The sequence below is a fragment of the Vulpes vulpes genome, chromosome 6 (genome assembly GCF_048418805.1).
Source record: "Vulpes vulpes isolate BD-2025 chromosome 6, VulVul3, whole genome shotgun sequence".
NCBI classification, from domain to species: domain Eukaryota; kingdom Metazoa; phylum Chordata; class Mammalia; order Carnivora; family Canidae; genus Vulpes; species Vulpes vulpes.
In genome coordinates, this window is record NC_132785.1 from 66,020,537 (window position 1) to 66,039,581 (window position 19,045).

Consider the following 19,045-nt stretch of genomic DNA (forward strand, 5'->3'; position numbering starts at 1 on the left):
TCAGAAAAGACAACAGAAAAACAGGAAACAGAAATGGAAGAGCAGATGTGTACAAAACACTGGGCATATGACCCTCTCAGATACTTTAGAATAAAATATTTTAAGATGAAGGTGTTTTAATATTATTGTCTGGTTTTCATTACCTGACAGGCAGATATATGTTAAATATTCTCCTTGACCCCCAGTTGCCAAGAAAGGAATCTTTTTCTTTGTCCTCCTCTTTACTTGGACGGCTCCCAGCATCCTTTCATCAAGTGGTGCAAAAATTTCCTTGCTGATGGCAGACTTGGCACTCATTGTAGAACAACAGAGGAGGGCACACAGTGAGTTTTCTAAAGAAGAGAAAGAGAAGGCAAGCTGAGTTGACAATATAGTGAGGCTCCTATAAGAGTACGCGGCAAGCTGATTTGCAAGTGGAGTAATTTTCAATTTGTAGTTTAAACTCACTCCCATGTTTGAAACACACTGCAGAACCATTAAAAGCAAGGTCTTCACGTTTGTATTAACTGTGAAAAATGCAAACAAGGGAATACTGATGTACTCACTGAAAATGTCAAATAAAATGTGAGATGAATAGCATGAAATGTTTCCTAGAAAGTTTGTAGGTCTCTACCCCAATTGCACCTAACAGTACTGGTGAGCAGTACCCAGTTCCATTTCTGTTCTGTAAGAAACACGGTTTCACATTTCCAGTTGAGAGATCTTTCCCCTGTCCAACAATCCTTAAAGTCACCAAGTTCTTTATGCTCCCTCAAAATCTCCTTTAACTCTAATGTAAATCCATTTCCCTAATTCTATTCACAGTGGAAATAATAATACCATCTTCTATGTAATAACCCTACATGCACCAGAAAACCATTAATTTAATCACCCATTAGCTGCTTTGGATCACGCTAAATAATTAATCCTTATTTATTAACCTCTCTCGGTGGGTCCTATTTTCCTCTGCATATAGTTGCCATGCTCTGGACCCCTGACAAATTCTCCACATTTTTCTTCAGCCAGAGTGGACACAGAATTCTTACAAAAAAAAAAAAAAAAAAAAAAAGTCTGACTAATGCTAAGTATTTTGGAAATGTTATCCAGCAGTTCCCACATGTTATGCTTCTATGGGTAACTGGCAATGTGTGCCCAATAATTAAGAAGATAAAACAGTATGTTGCTGACTCATAATGGGTCCCTCCTCTCCCTGCCACTAAACTCACATATATCCCATGTTATATTTAGTTTTCCAGAAGTTATATCTCTCTGATGGTCTTAATTCTGCTAATTTGTGTCTACTATATTCAAGATCAGTCTGAATTTTAACCCTATCATCCAAAAACTTCAACAACTTGAATAAACATTTTCTCTCCCATCATCCTAGTCATGGTCTGTGTCTTAACTGGTAACCAATATTTGTTTAACTAACAAATCAGAACTAGAGGAGCAGACAGGGCCTGTGGGTTGGTCATGTGGTCATACAGAGTATTCAGAGAGCCTGCAAGTGGATCAACAGCACAGCTATATACGGTAACAGTAGCTCAAAGAGTTGGTCAGCCTGCTGTAAAATTGAGGCAAGTGGCAAACACCTACTATGTGCCATTTCTAGGCTCAGTATTAGAGATACAAGAAATATTTAGGACATGGTCCCTATTCTCTAGGAGTTGACTGCTGACTACATCAAAGGTTTTGCTTTATAAGGGAAAACACGGGATCGTTCTTCCCAATGCAAAATTCACAAATGCTACCAACATAGCTATCCATCAGCAACTTTGTCGTAGCAAAGAGATAGATTTAAAAAGAGCATTCCTCTGGCTAAAAAAAATTTCTCCTAGTTTCAATTCTGTAAGAGAACAGGTTTTCTTAGTGGCACCAAGAATAAAGACTACACAGTGGTGCTTTTTATTATATCCATCTATATCTCCACTACATATTAGAGAGATATATACCCAGATGTCTTTGTGCTCTGATCATGACATTTCATCATCACTACGAGATTCTTCATACTGGCTAAGAACATTATGACAACAGCATAGGGGACCTGGATTCAATGTGCTGACCACTAACTGATACTCTGCGATTTCCCAGAAGTTAGCAAATAGAATTCTCCCCACCATGATTTACCCAGTGACTTTCCTAAGCAGGGTGTTATAATTTACAGGGACATTTTTTAAAAAAGAGAGAAACAAGGCTTCTCATTTCTCACCCTTTGGGGACATGTGAAAAAGAAAGCCAGTGGGAACACAGCAGCTTCCAACATTCTATGAGCTACACAGAAAGCACGTCACATTCCCAAACTCACCAGGCATTCTCTTACCAGTGCCCTCCCAACTGTGGTATGGCTTTTACTTTTCTATCTTGGATTCACATTTTTCTATAATAATGGTTAAAAGAAAAAGCTATCATTTTATTGTACAAAATCTGCCAGGAAAGAAGGGGAAGATGCATGTTTTACCAAACTCTTAGAAAATTCTGTTCTTCTTTTGAGAAGCTGTTAAGAAATGGAAATGACCTTTTACTGTTTTTAAGATTTATCTATTTGAGAGAGAGGGAGCACGTGAGTGAGTGCGTGGGGAGGGGAGGGACAGAGGGAGAAGAAGAGAGATCTCAAGTAGACTCTGCACTGAGCATGGAGCCTGACGTGGGGCTCAATCTCAGGACCCTAAGATCACAACCTAAGACAAAACCAAGAGTTGGATGCTTAACCAACTGTGCCACCGAGGTGCCCCCTGCCATTTTTTAATATAGTGATATTCAATAGCCAAGCACAATAACAAACAAAGCATGACAAAAATCAGGAAAGATAAAAACAGTAACTTCACTGAGCACAGGTTAAACAAATCTGGGTTTAAATTCCAGCTCCAATTTTGAAGGCTTACTTATGACTGGGTAAATCTCTTAAAATTCCAGACTCCTAGTTTACTAACTGCAACTTGGAGAGATCTTCACCCACCTCACGGAACTATCGAAAGAACTAAATGGAACAGTGTATGCAAATCTCTTATTCTAGTGCCTGAATCATAATAAACTCTTAAAAAATGGAAAATTGTAATTACTTCTCCTACTACACTGTGAAAAATAAAAGACCCTCTGAGCTTATAGAAACTGAGTAAATGTAGCCATCCATACCAGAATGGATGTGTAAAAGAGAAACTCAACTTTACCAAAGCTTTTTTTTCTCATTCATGGTATGAAACTCACTAAATATGGATACATGGTCTATTTTATGAAAGGCTCTGTATTGTTTTCAGGATGAGGAATTTATAGAAGTCACCCTCAGGAAACTTACTAGTAGGAGATTACTAGATGCATCCCATGGGAAATTATCAAAAGTTTTTATTCAGGACAATGATGATAACAGGTCTATGCAACTGTAGGTATGTGTGTATGTTTTTAACAGCATCACAGGAATGGGAATGTACGGTGGAGTTTTTGTTTTACACAATTCTCTAACTGGTTCTCATGCAGCCATCCTGACACCTAATTTAAAGCCGATAGCCTGACGAGGAACTATGGGATGGAAAGCAATGGATTCTTGGGAAAGAATACAGGAAGAGATGTACAGGATTTTCTCTCTGATTCAAGCAAGCAGCTTTATAAGGTCTTATATCTTGTTGGTAAATCAATACCCAGCCCAAGGCTGGGATCCCACTGTAAGAAAACAAGATGAATATAGTATCAGTGGTGTGCCAATGACCAGAAGTACTCTAATCTACATCATGCTGAAGGTAGCAGGACATTCCACCCCAAAATATGCCACTTCAAGATTTTGATTATTTTGAACTAAAGGTATCTGAAAAACAGCAAATGCGAGCAAAGGCTTTGTCTGAACCCCCCTCATCTGCCTAAAAACAGATCCTCTAAAAGGAACTCATTAAGTCCCCCCTCTGAGATTTCCATCTACTAGAGAAGAGGGACACTTGTCACAGGAGAGGAGATTGGAACAGAACACCACACCCAGGACAGATTTTATCACAAACTATCATATTACCCATCGGTTTTTCTAAGGGTAGCACTCAATCTTTCCTAGAAATCATTTACTCTCTCCTAAGAGGCCTACATCCCTGTTCCCCTTTCCCTATGGGGATGATATTTAATCCTGAATTCCACAGATTTTCAGAGAGTTACTTTCTTCCCTTGGCATCTCCCATGTATCCATGAGGTATATGTGCTAATAAACTTCTGTTTTTCTCTTAGTATTTGGTCTTTTATTACAGGAGTCTCAGCTAAGGACTCAGAAGGGTAGAAGGAAAATTAGTTCTTCTCTCCTACAACCCCATGGAAGTTTTTTCATCTTCCTGGTCTACTGCTTCTACAGGCTATAATTACAAAGCTTTTCCATCCAAGAAGCCAACCTACAAAATGATTTGCAAGTCAAAGCAGCTGGCTGTCTTGGTAATTGTAGAGACTAATCTCACTTAGTTTAATCTTTGCTGGGGTTTTTCTATCTATCTTCTTCTGGTTGTAAGCCACCTAGTCCAGATCCACTTTTGTTAGTACAGGGCTACTATAGTGGGGGCCCTCCACACCCACAGGTAACCTGGAAATGAGATTAACCTTCAGAGAGGAGCTGTAAACTCCTACGACCTCAGGATTCAGCAGATGAAGTACATAAGTAAAGGACACAGATGGAAGATGTTCTGCACTCCACCATTTACATCTTTGGTTTCCAGGAGTGGAACGGACACTTGTCCTCCACGGTGAGGAGATAAGGAAGAGTGTGATAGGGACTCCATCAAGTAAAAACTGCAGATGCCCTTAGTCATGGGTGCCTTTTGTGGCTATCATGCAGACAGGAGGTACAGCCTACAGGCTTCAAATACTACTCACCTGAAAAGCAAGAGCCCCTCCAGTGAACTACAGTCTTCTATTTAGCTTGATATTATCAAGGCAAGCTGAGTCCTCTAACCTCAGGAATGTCCCTGTCTAGGCCCCATGTTTAGCAAGCAATCTTCTGATCATATTTTGGCACCAGCTGTGCCAATACAAGTATTCTGGACTGTACAGCAGTTATAGTCCCGTTGCCAATGAGTAACCAGAATCCCTGGTTTTAGACTTCACCCTCTTTAACCAGTTACTATGACTTGACCCTGGGGGAGATACACACTCAAAGCAAGCTGATATCAAGTTTCAGAACTCTCCGAGTTAAGAGTGAAAGTGATGTCAGCCCAGGAGACTTTGGGGGAGAATTAGCCGGTTTTCTCTAATGCATAGGAACACTGGTGAGGTGACCTCAAATAACTCAAAAATGAGAAAACTAAGCTTATTCTCTAAGGAGTTCTCTGCGTTGTCTCTTTGTGTTTGAGATGCTACAAATGCAACTTCAATCTGATGACACTAATCATGCATCCAGCTCCCACTGCCTTCCTGGCTTTAAATCCATTTACCCAGCTGCCAGTGGAGCATTTCCACTGACAGTTAACCTAGACCCTGCATTTTCCTTTAACCCTTCCAAACACAACCTCCCTAACTACTCCCCATCCCGTCCCATAACAAGTTACCAATCATCAAGCCCTGTGGATTTGATGTAATCTTTCTGGACTCTACTAGTTCCCGCTCATTCTCGTTTTCTTTGGTTAGGATTCTCATCAACTCTAGCCTAAATGATTCGGATGCCTCCTAAAAGAGCCCCAGTATCGCTCCCATCTTGCTCACAAATGTCCTTCAACACCGCCTAGTGTAATATTCTAAATGATAAATAAGATTCAAGCTTAACTGTATTTGTTTCTTCTCCTTGCCTCAGGTCTTGAAAGAGAAACACAATTACCTTGACAAGAAATGGGTGAATGTTATAAATACTGAAATCAAAGTAGAGATATGTTAAACTGCTTTCCATAAACTCCACAGTATATAAACACTAAATCTTATAAGTCAGATGTTATTAAGCAATCATTAAACCTAAAAAAAAAAATCTGGAAATGTTATTTCACTCCAAAATCCAAAACCTCTGCCTGGTAGTTAGAAAACATGCAATGTGTTTGTTAAACATTGAAAATCTATTCTTCATGGTTTCATATATTAAGGCCAATGAGATCACTGGAAGTCAAGTAAAGCTCCTCTATAAAAGTTTACTCAATAGTTACTGATTCAAAATATGCAAAATTTCTACTCAGACAACGTCACTCTTTGATAAGATCTCAAGAGATAAAAATTGCAGTTGCTCTATGGCATGTAAATATGCAGAAGATTTAAATAAATTAGACAAAAACTTCAGTACACCAGCCAGTTTTTCCATGTAGTTCAATTAATTCTCTAAACTAAAAATTCATATTAGTGAAGTCTAAAGAGGAAGACTGATACACCACTAGAATAGATAGATAACTTTAATCCGTTAATAGCATTCGAAGCGGGAAATTGCAATCACTGTAAGCCCATTATTCTTCGTTCTTCATGATAGAAACGAGGGTTGTGGAATGGCCTGTGTGGTGTGAAACCAGATGGGAATGGCAGACCAAGAATTGATATTTAATACTTCATAAGACTTATAAAGATTGGAACTAAATCAATAGGTTACACTCCCCGCCCTCACAAAAACAAAAACAAAAACAAAAAAAAACCAAAACAAAAAATCTCTAAAACGATTCTGGAAGGAGCCAGAAACTTCCAAACAGGGATATTAAAGCTAAAAATATTCTCTGGTCTATTAGAAAGATCCTTGTAAATAGACATAGAAATACCATAAAGGATGAATTCTGAACAAAGACTATGTCAACATCATCTCAGGTGCCCAGGACCTGTTCGCAGTGGGATCTCGGGACAAGAGGCTAGACTTGTTTTCTTGACAATTTCCTGGTTTATTCTGCTATACAACCAGTCCAGAACCACTGTCTTTGAGGTTTTCCCTCTGTATTTAATGAATTACCTATAAACTAAGACTCCATAAACACTTTTTGAGAGTATATGGCAGATACTCAGTAAAGCGCTAGTAATGAGTCACTGAGGTTTGCATAGCACTGCATGATTTATAAAACACTTCCACGCTCAATTCCAAGTGTGGAATCAAGATAGCCGCTAAATGTATCTTCCAGTTTGCTTAAGACTGTAAATTACGATTTTTAGGCCTGTGTTTTTATGAATGGTAAGCTATGCTCTTTTTAACCTACCCCATTGGTCCAGGGATTATGAAGTTAGAATTTCCCTCACTAAAATTAATACTTGAGTTAGAACTCCTTGAACCAGCAACTCTACTACTAGAGAAAATGATGTGAGCATGTATGCCTGTATTATAAATGCATGCTTACCTCAGATTCATTTTTAAGAGCAAAACATTATAAACAATCTAAATATCCATCAATAGCCAATCTTCATTGGTTAAATACAGTATAGCCTACCACCTAGCAGAATATTACGTAGTCTTCAAAATTCATGATATAGATCTGACTGGGAGAAATGACCATAACATAATAGAGTGAAAACAAGGAAGTTACAAAACAGAAAATGAACTCGTTGACTATTGGTGTATATTTATATGCATAAAGAAATGTCTAGAAAAAAAGCTGCCAAAATGTTAATATGACTATCTCTGGATTTTGAAATCAGAAAATAGGTCAGAAATTAATTCTGCAGGGCACTACCCTTATTCCACTATAATCTGACTAGAGTGTTCCTTTAAACATTTTGTTTTTGAGGTACACGCTTTCTCCTCAAATTGGAAGGCATATCAAAATATGTATTTCACTGAGATCTAATTATTGGTCTGCCTTTTTAATTTTTTTTAAATATTTTATTTATTTATTCATGAGAGACAGAGAGAGAGAGAGAGAGAGAGAGAGGCACAGAGACACAGGCAGAGGGAGAAGCAGGCTCCATGCAAGGAGCCTGACATGGGACTTGATCCCGGGACTCCAGGATCACGCCGTGGGCTGAAGGCAGGCACCAAACTGCTGAGCCACCCAGGGATCCCCTGGTCTGCCTTTCTTTTCTGCTGCTCCAGATATGGCACTGGGAATCCCACAGGTGAAACTGGGTAAATTCCCAATTTCAAAGAGTTGTGAAGAAAAAGAGCAAATGCTGTGAACAATGACAAGGACTGGAAGGCATTTCTGTGAGAAGAAAATGGCTCCTTTCCTCTGGGCAAGTGCAGCTCCATGCCAGGGCCAAAGGCCTGATGAACAGAATACCAGCCACATGTCAGCTGGCACTTGCTCCCTTGCACACACATCTTTGGAGCAGAGCAAAAACAGCACAACCATACACAGCAGCCTTGGTCATGGCTTACTTAAACTTTTTAAGTGGATGAAACCTTAAAAAATCCTAAAATACAGTTTAACTCCTTAAGGAAAGGGAAGAGGGAGTTTTTTTCCCCCACTATCAGGCTACCAAGTACTATGAGACTTGGTTGGCTTTCTTTTCCTGTATATACTAACCCTTCTTGTGTAGGAGACATCATGTTCACAGGATCCTCCAAAGCCAGTGACTCATGTCTGCTTCAGTTATAAATCTAGACTATTTTCATTTGCTCTTTCCGTGTTTATAAGTTCAGTAAGCACATTATTCTTGCTGGTTTAATATTCAAAGAACAAATCCTGTTCTACACCCAGACCCCAAGATCTGTGTTTATACAAGCTTATTTATATTGTGGGTGGACTTGTTAACCTTCTAGTCAATCATTATATCCCAACAAATAATACAATAAAGGCAAAAAAAACCCACCACCACCACCATCACCACCACCCTAGGCTGCCAGAAACATGCCATTTGGAGAATTTTTCAAGGTGATGTGAAGAGTTCACAAGTATCACCCATTCTGAGGGATTCAGTCTATAATAGAACCACAACATTCACAAGTTTAAGTTTCAAGGACTAGTTTAAATTGGTTTTTCAGTATCTCTATACTGATGCTACAGCAAAAGATAGAAATAAAGCACCAGAGAAGGGTGGGCTGGGGTGCACTCTTTGGAATATGACAGGACTGTCAAGCCACAATGTGAGCAGGCCTTAAGAAGAAGTTTAGTCATATCAAAGAAAGAACAAAGGGTTGTGAGAGAAAACAAACGGAGCTCAGATTGTTGGCATGTCTCAGTTTTTGAGCACTCATCACTATGGTGTCCAACACCTCATTGGCAAACTAAGAAAACAATATACTGGCCTGGAGGGCATTGTTTATAGCAGACAACACTGGCAATTGACAAATCTATTCCAACCAAATAGGGACAAAGCCACATGAGGAGAGACTACATGAAAATAAACATTTCAATTATGTTCTATGTTCTGCACTGCTTGCTAAATCACTGTGTTTCTTTTAGTTGCACTGAAGATAGAACAGAGAGGCAAACACTAAACCCATACATGAAAGGAAGTAGAAGACTTTAAAATGTACAGCAGGCCCCTAAGCAGAGTCGCTTGTGCTAAACCCCACTTCAGCAAACCAAGACTTTAATACCTAACCTAACTGCTGCCTCCACCCCCCAGGAATGTAACTTCAACCACTTGACCAGGAATTACCTGGTCAGTACTCCATAGGCCCTTACAATCCCCTCAGGAGGACAATCTGCCTGAAACAATGCATTCTTTGCCAATAATTTCCTCTTTTAGCCCTCTTTCTGCCTTTAAAAGCCTTTCTATTTTTTTTTAATCTTATTTATTTATTCATGAGAGACAGAGACGACGGGGGGGGGGGGCGGGGGACAGAGACACAGGCAGAGGGAGAAGCAGGCTCTATGCAGGGAGCCTGACGTGGGACTCAATCCCGGGTAGCCAGGATCAGGCTCTGGGCTGAAGGCAGGGCTAAACCACTGAGCCATGCGGGCTGCCCTGCCTTTTCTCTTTGATAGCTTGGTAGAGCTACTTTATTTATTTATTTAATTTATTTATTTTAGAGAGAGAGCATGTGCATATGAGCAGAGGGAGGGGCAGAGGGAAAGAGAATCCTGAAGCAGACTTCCCACTGAGCCCAGAGCACACCTTGGGTGATGGGGATGGGGGTCCATCACAACCTGAGTGGAAATCAAGAATTGGCCACTCAACCAAATGAGCCACCCAGGCATCTGGGTGGAACTACTGTCTATTGCTTGATGAGATACTGCCCAATTCATAGTCACTGAAAAAGCTAATTGGATCTTTAAATTCACTCCTCTGAAATTCTGTCATTTAACAATCACTCAGGTAGTAGTTCGGGTGCTTTCCTCTTACAGGAGAGGCTTGATTCACAGAGAAGTTTATACAGATGTTATGAATTATGGACAAAAAAAAAAAAAAAGACCAACCCATCAACCATTAAAAACAAAGAAACAAATGAATAAATGCTCCAGCAAACATAAGATGAGCCTTTTCTATCAGATATTTGTTGGCTCAAATCATAAATTTTTTGATTTAGCTATTTCTATTTGAGAACAGACCTGGAGTAAAACATGAAAAAGAGAACAAGCCTTTTAAAAAGACCCTCCATTTTTAAGTGACCTATAAAAACTGAAAATATAGTTGAAACAAGTTTACATATTTTCTAAAAATCAGAGGAAAGCTTCTCAAAATAATCTCTAAATCTGATTTTAAAACAGTATTTCCTACTTAAACCCCTGATTTGAAAAATATCACCACTTTATAATTTCTTGAGAGAGTGTCAACAAGTTTTCTGTAATTGATATTGTAACAGCATCATACCCTGACATGTCCTTCACAGTAACAGAAGACACAGAAAAAATGTGGCACATCTGTACCCATTTCACACATATTTATCAGGTCAATCTAAAAGGTAAGGCACTCTGTCCTTCAATGTCTCAGTTTCATATACAAGATTTTCAATAAGATCATTCAACTCTTCCATCTCACAAGGGTCTGCCAAGGACTGTAATTTTAATGTTAATTGGTCTCCCCAACGGTCAACTTCATAACTATGTGCCTGTGCAGTATAATTTGACCAGTGCTGGAAAGATTCCCGCTGAGCCTCCAAAAGCTTTCCCCAGCCGCTACCTCAAATTCTGACATGAGATGCAAACACCTGGATGTGAGACCTTGGTATTTGAAAATCCTCATCAGTATGTCTGTACTGGGGGGTGAAGGGCAAGATTTGATTTTACAAAAAAAGGGCACTAAGGCTCAGAGTAGTTAAGTAAAGCTTAACTCTAAAGCTGTAATTCACATAGCTTTAAAAGGCAGAGCAGGGACTTGAACCTAGGAAGCATGATTCTAGGAGTCTTTGCTCTTCCTCACTATCTCACCGAAGAAATTAGAAAGGTTGGGAAAAGCGAGGCAGAAATGCATTCTAGGTAAATCAAAAATTCATCTCCTTCACCGTTTTACCTCTGATCAGCCCTGCTTTGTGGTGGACAAAATACTGTTATCATCTCTGTCCAGCCCCCACAAAGGTAATGAATCAGGCTGTAGTTTGAAGTCATTCTTTCTGGATATCTGTTCATCTCGGTTTTACATATCATGCTGTGTAGTTGGCAAAGAGGATCACGTAATCTAGTTGGAATAGAGCTTGTTTTGATTCCACAAATAAAAACCTGGGGAGTTGGTAATACGGCAGCTGAGAGTCTACAATAGGTCTGTCTCCGTAAACAGGACAATGTCCACCAAAGTCTCATCACAGCTTCTCACTACCCTCCTTCAGAGACCAGCAATTTACAATAGGACTCCACTCCCAAGAGGGTCTTGGATAGCTGCCACAAGGCAGTTTTATGAACCTTGTAGGCTATTTCCCAAACCGGAAAAGGTTTAAATATGAAAGGCACATATTTCAAAGGTTTCTGCTGGTTCTCAAGGGAAACTCCTCATTCCACTTCCTTTGCTGTATTACCCCCCTCTGGCATTTCAGAAGCACAACTTGGACCCTTCTTGTGGCCTCCTTCCCCATACTCTTTCTGTACCTTCTATCTTTCGTGGCCAGTCTCTGAGAAACCTTAGTGCCTCCCTAAGAGCAATGCCCTGGGGCCTTCACAAAATGAAAAGATTGGCAAGGGGAATTCCATCCACTTGTCTAGACTGAGAAGGATCTCAGGAAGACCTTCCAAATGTACCAAACAGCAACCGTTCCTTGACATCTTTTGGTGCCCCACCTGCCAGCAGCTCAGACTTCGGTTGAAAGGCCTGCACAAGCGTGTACCCCAACATTCTTAAGCTTAAAACAGGTCATAGCTGAAGTGATCTTAGTGATGGTCCAGCACACCATTTCTCTACCTTAAATCATAAGGAAGCTGAAGTCCAGAGCAAAATTCCCAAATCAGAGCAAGGCCACGACTAGAGCTGGCCACTGCTCTCTGCTTTGCCACAATGATCTTTCAAGGAAAGTTATCAGAATCGTCCCAAGTTTGTGGAAGGTGAGAGTACATGGAATGCCAGGAGGGAGGCAGAGAGAGAGAGAGAAAAAAAATCTGATCTATCATAGTGAGGATTCTTCTCAAATTCATTCTTTTTCTTATGAATTGGCATGAAATTAAGTATTGGACTAGAATACTTCTAACTCATTGATTTCAAAACCTCAACTTCTGGCTATCACCTTTCATTCTCCTGACTTTAATTATGCTTTGTCGTTTGGCTGTCAAGGCCCAAAGCAATGATGGCCAGCCCAGGTGGAACAGCCTGAGACAGTCCAAGAAGCAAGAATAGTTTTGGCCAAGTTCCAAGCTACAGGGCTCGGTGCTGACCCCAACTAACAGGAGACCCTCTTCCAGTCTCAGTGCTGAGCCACTGTAAGGAGAACACACCCTGGGCAAAGTCATATGTCCATTATCAGCCTGGGAATTAATGCTCTGGCATTAGTTGTCTCCTGAAAGCACATGTTAACCATGCCAAGAGTCTGGATTAACTGTTGTGAGAGTTTCTTAGTACCTCTTCCAGGCTCTGGGAAACAACAGAATAGGAAAATCGGAATCTGTCAAGACCAGTTCTGGTCTTCGGAACTGCACCCTTCAGCCTCAGTACAAAAACACCACCAGGTGCCTGCAATCTGTAATCAGTGCTCTATTAAAATGCTCTCAGAAATGCCGGAATTATCCTGATTTCCACATGCAGCTGCACAAGGTCCTGCTGGGTAACTGAAGAAATCTTTACAGGTTCCCTTGAGACTCCGTGGGAGTGATAAAATAGATCACCTTGGTGAGGATCCACTACCCAATCAATGGTGAAACCTCATGTGGGAGGAATCGGTAGGTAGGCAGGCGTCCTGCTCTATCTATTGGGATGCCACAGGATAGCCTGCAAATCCAGGTCAGACTCAAGGTCCATATGTAAATGCAGGCTCTGCTCCATTCAATCAGCTCTTCTGTCATTCATTGTTAATCCCTTTTTTAATCAGCATGTTCCAAAAAATAACTAACTTCTGATCTAACTAGTTGTGCAGTGTTTCATATGGAAGAAAAATCTATCAATTGAATATGACTCTAGTATTAACTCAGACTAATACTAGTACAAGCTTATGGTATCACACATTAACAAATTACAGAGATGTTCAAAACACATATGATCAGGCTCACCATCCAGAATCTGGGGTCAAGGCACAATGGCCATTTCTCTCATGCTCCAATCTTACGGATGCTAGGTGTTGAAAAGAAGGCTAGATTTGTCATCAGATGATCTGTGTCTAAGCTTTGCCTTTGCCTTTACTTTGTCAATTATTCTGAGTAAAATTCTGTATCTCTGAGAATTGTTATCTTCATCTTTTTTAAAAAAGATTTTATTTCAGAGAGAGAGAGAGAGAGAAAGAGAGTGCATGATTGGGAGAGGCAGAGGGAGAGAATCTCAAGTAGGCTCTATGCTCAGTACAGAGTCCAATGTGGTCTTGATCTCAGGACCCTCAGATCACAACTTGAGCTGAAACCAAGAGTTGCACACTTAACAATCTGAGCTACCCAGACATCTCTCTTTATTTTCATCTTTAAAATGGGAGAGCATCACCCACTTCACAAGAATGTCGTGTAGAAGGAAGAGGTTAGAAAATCAGCTCCTTGGGTCAGCCTGCTCCCACTTGGGGTGTCCTGGTCCTTGAAAGGCAGAGAAGCATGTAAACATGTCGGTTTACACCTGCAAAAACATATTGACATCACAGTGCATTCTACAAAGCTTTCCTCAAATGGTACCTTCCCATCTTGTGAGGGAGGTAGGGAGGTACTGTCTCTCCTTGACAGGTAAAGAGAACAAGGCTCAGAGAAGGGACCTACCTTGATGACTCTGCTGGACTTGGCCAGAAGACGGAAGAATTTTCCTCCCACAATCCTGTTTCCACTGTGCCCCTCTTGGCATATGGAACTGCCTGCCAGCTTAAGCAGGAAGATAATGACTGAGCTAACTTATATCTGCCCCAATGTAGATGGGAGTGTCATAACCCAAGGGAGATGAGGAACTGTGTAGACATTAAAAAAAAGAAAGAAAGAAAGACAGCAAGCAAGCAAAGCAAAGCAAAGCAAGAAAAGACACAAAGAGCAGAGCAGAGCTAAGACCAGGCTCCTTCACTCAATATGCAGCACTGACCCAGACACTGAAGGGAACACCATCAACATAATCCCTCCCCTCATGGAGCTTACATTCTAGTGGGTGAGGAAAATCAACAAATAAAGAGATCAATGCAGCAGTTGAAAGAAAATCAATTTATACAGGTCCTGTGGGTTCAGCCATTAAACATGAGGGATAAAGAATAGTAGTACTATCATTCACCACTAACTATCAGACAAGGAAGTCAAATAATATAGAGCCAAAGCTCTTCAGACCTTCTAGGAGGGTGTTTACCTGGCTCTGATGAATATTTCTGTTCTGGCACATGCTGTTCTTGATCATCAGAGGTGACAAAGAAATTTCACCTAGGGACAGTACCTGTCCTTCTTCATTTGACACACATTTACTGAGTAATTACCGTGACATGGGATCTGTGCAAGAGATGGACATTACAGGCAAATCAAACATATTCGAGGTAAAAATAGTCAAGAAGAAAGACAAGGGAAACGGGCAGCCCCCAGACTAAATGAGGAATGTAAAGCCGCCATTCCGAAGCAGCAGAAGAGGCAGCTACTTTAATCCTTCAGAGGCTGGTGATTGGGAGATACTTAACTCTGTTAAGCCTGCCCTCGAAATGTAATTAAAGAATTTAATTAGGTCTGCCTACATGGATTATACACGGAGACCCACTGCCATGGAAAGCCACAGAAGCTGTTGTCTCTGAATGAATGACCTAGAACATATGCCTTGGCCTCCACCTGATATCTGCCCAAGGGATGTGTCCCAGACTGCTACAGCTGGGAGACAGACACACACTGACCTATGGTGAGTGCAGAGGTCATCGCAGGGACACATTTCTGGACAGACCCCAGATCACACTCACAGGACAGCAAGAGGAAGCTCTGGGTACAAGTACAGGGAAAAAAGAAAGAAATGGTCACAGGGAAGCTGCCATAGGAAAAAGGTGTTTGAGACAAATATAAACTCCTCAACTGGGATCCCTGGGTGGCGCAGTGGTTTGGCGCCTGCCTTTGGCCCAGGGCACGATCCTGGAGACCCAGGATCGAATCCCATGTCGGGCTCCTGGTGCATGGAGCCTGCTTCTCCCTCTGCCTGTGTCTCTGCCTCTCTCTCTCTGTGACTATCATAAATAAAAAATAAAAATTAAAAAAAAAATAAAGAAATAAACTCCTCAACTGTCCATGGCTGCAGGGGGGGAGGAGGTGGGAGGTGAAAGAAAAAATTTTTACTTTTATTTTATTACTATTATTTTTAAGATTTTACTTATTTATTCATGAGACACACACACAGAGAGGCAGAGACATAGGCAGAGGGAGGAGCAGGCTCCCTTTGGGGAGCCTGATATGGGACTCAATCCCAGGACCCAGGGATCACACCCTGAGCCAAAGGCAGATGCTCAACCACAGAGCCACCCAGGTGCCAAACTTTTTACTTTTAAAATGTTCATCCCTGCACCTGTTAACTGAAGTAGGTGTGGACAGACCTGAGGTCATAAATGGGTAGTTTGCAAAAATAAGTTTTCTAGGCCCAGGCACATTTAACAAATATATATTTCATGTAAAACAAATTTCTCTTGAAAATTGGGAGGATCTGGCAACATTAAACCTACAGCCCCTTCAACTGTTACCATCTCTATAATCTGTCCCCAAATTCATCAGTCCCCCCCCCCCCCCCACCAACTCCCTATTTTTTTGGTCCAGTCTGAGACTTAATAATGTCAAATGACTTTAATCCAAAATGCCCTTATTTCTTAAGTCCAGCCAGTTCACTATTTTATTTTTTATTTTTTAAAAGATTTTATTTATTTATTCATGAGAGACACAGAGACAGAGAGAGAGGCAGAGGGAGAAGCAGGCTCCATGCTGGGAGCCCGACGTGGGTCTCGATCCTGGGACTCCAGGATCAGGCCCTGGGCTGAAGGCGGCGCTAAACCACTGAGCCACCTGGGCTGCCCCACTAATTTATTTCTTTCTGATTATTAACTATAAAGAACATGGTATAGAAACTAAATTTATTAGCATGCTTGGGAAAGTTGTAAAAATGTGTAAGGAAGAAAGAACACAGTTTTGTTTTTAAAAAGGTACTGTTCAATGGGAGATTGAAGCAGAGATCGAGAAATCATCACATGAATTTGGGGGAATTAAACCAAAAGCATCAAAATAAACAAAAACAAGCCAAATATTCTTATCACATTGTCATCTTAGAAATTTTAATAAACACTTTGCATTCTGACACACACACCTTGACCCCTGCCAAGTCGACCGCTCTAAGAAAGTGCCACCAAGCAGGCTCTGGAGACACAGGTACAAATAAGGTGGAGGGTGGGGACACAGCCCGTTTTGTATACAGCCAACTGGCCTTGCCTTCTGGAGCATACTTCAGTTAAACTTACCAAAAGCTCTGGAAATAGGCAGAACAGCAATTCTGCTAAGAACTTACCCTAAGAAAATGGAACACAAAGGCAAAGATGCATATTCATCTACTCTTTTGGTATTCTTAAAACACCAGCCTAGTAGTTTGCTTTCCTTGATGTCCTGTTTAATCTCTATGAATCTCTATGAACTTTCAAGAATCCGTATTCTGGGCAGCCCCGGTGGCGCAGCGGTTCAGTGCCGCCTGCAGCCCGGGGTGTGATCCTGAAGACCCAGTATCGAGTCCCACATCGGGCTCCCTGCATGGGGCCTGTTTCTCCTTCTGCCTGTGTCTCTGCCTCTCTCTCTCTCACTCTGTGTCTCTCATGAATAAATAAAAAATAAAATCTTTAAAAAAAAAAAAAAAGAATCAGTGTTCTGCAGAAAGTTGAAGGCTGGAAACGTCACCTATTTATGTTCTCATCCTTTCTACCAGGCATTTCATTGGCTAACTATCATGTTCCACGTCTGTGCTAGAACTCAGATAATCACTGCACATGGAGAAACAGCAGAGTGGGCATGATCAGGAGACTATGCTGGAAGGAGCTCTGGACCTCTGAGTGGCTCTCAATAACCACTGCTCTCTTAAGGACACTGGTTCATATGGAAAGTTCAAACATTAAGATGTGCATTTTGTTTTTTAAAAAGAACTTTTATATCTAATCTCTCATAGTCCATACAGATTTCTTAGATTTCTGTGTTCATCTCAAAAATACCTGGAGACTGATAATCGCACAATGCCAAAGGATCATTCCTGGGACAATCACCATCTCTTTTCTTCCCTACACGTAATACCTACCATAATTGGTCTGTTAATTCTGTATATGGGTCCTGTGTGTGTTCTCCTCTAACACAGAAATCTCCCTATGGTTCTAGATAGTCGTATGGTGAATTGAATGGCTTCTCTCTGGGTAAGCTCAACCCAATCTAGACAAAGCTGGGACACAGTGAAGAGAAAGAGGGATAGGAATCAGGAATTTTTACTGGCTAAATTAAGACTAGTTAAATAACATATGTTAAAACAAAACAAAAAGCTCCAATGCCTTACTTTGAAGTTAGATGGTGTTGGTTGATGGCTGCAGTGCTCCTGGAGGCTTATTTATGAAATGACTATGCTGATTTCCTCTGTTCTAATTCTACTCCTAATTTATCTTACAGTTCTCAATGGTATGTAAATATAAAGACAGTTCACTCTACTTACTGAGATAGAAGAAGTGCAAATGATTAAATGCAAATGCCAAAGTCATGTCAATACACTGCAGAAAACTAAATTTTGGTTTTTTTCCCCCCTATGCAATTAACTTAGAAACCACATGGAAATTAGCCAAGAAAGAAAGCTCAGAAATAAACAAGCTTGATTACAGAATCCAAGCCCCATAGATACCTACTCTATTACAAAATTAGAGTGCTCAAAATTCTTAACAAGGGTTGAAGGGAAAAAAAATCCAAAAAGATTCTGGTTTGAGATGCATCCACTGAGCTGATATTTCTATTCTATATCACATCATTAACTACTGCAGAATTCATTTAAAAAAAAAACCACAAATCAATAAAAAGCCTCTCCATAACCAGATTTTAACAAGGAAAGGCACAGGAAGAAAACAGAAGCTACACCCAACAGACAACTGAAGAGTAGTTGTTTACAGATCACGGAACTCATTTCATGGTAAAAGAGGAGAGGCAACAAGCCAAGGGTTTAGGAGTCAGGGTTCCTCCAATAAACCTTACTATTTCCAAGCATCTGGCCTAGAATGCCAGGAAGGAGGCCACCCATTACCAGATGTGGGCTCTGTTCTACTAGACAGAGTGTAGGCTGAGCCAGGGACCAATGCATGATGTATCTTTCTTACAGCTAGATTCAGAGATGGAAATTTCTTCTCCTCTTAAAATATGACATTAAGAGTGCCACCACTGTACACAGGCTGTGTCAGTGTTGTGTCCATGGGTTATGGAATGGCTCAAATGAATGTGAGAGGACTCGAATTGAAATGGACATCACTGAGAATTGTGGATTCAGATTGGATGATGCTTTTTAAGTGGCCCACTGGATGCTTCTCAGGTAGCATTTATGACTTTGGGATGCTTCCTGTCAGGGAAAGAATAAGTGAATGTGTGGTTTTACCTACAGGGAGATTACTTTCAAAGAGAGAATCTTTGGTATGGGGTACAGGAAATGAGTTATGGGCCAGGCACAGAAGGGATGTACAGGATAGGTCACACCTCAGGCTTCCTTGCTTCTCGCTTTGTCCTGAGGGGAGCTACCC

At 40.8% G+C, this 19,045-nt stretch overlaps 1 protein-coding gene across 3 annotated transcripts in view; it reads right to left on the reverse strand.

Moving 5' to 3' along the window:
* Positions 1 to 19,045, reverse strand: part of STXBP6 (syntaxin binding protein 6) — a 239,256-nt gene that overhangs the window by 166,644 nt on the left and 53,567 nt on the right. For 2 of the 3 annotated variants that reach the window (XM_072761296.1, XM_026007645.2), the window contains exon 2: positions 144 to 332. The exons of the other annotated variant lie outside the window; for it this stretch is intronic. In XM_072761296.1, the coding sequence (XP_072617397.1) occupies positions 144 to 297 (154 nt within the window). In that variant the 5' untranslated portion in view covers positions 298 to 332. The remainder of the gene's footprint in view (positions 1 to 143; positions 333 to 19,045) is intronic. 3 annotated transcript variants of the gene reach the window in all.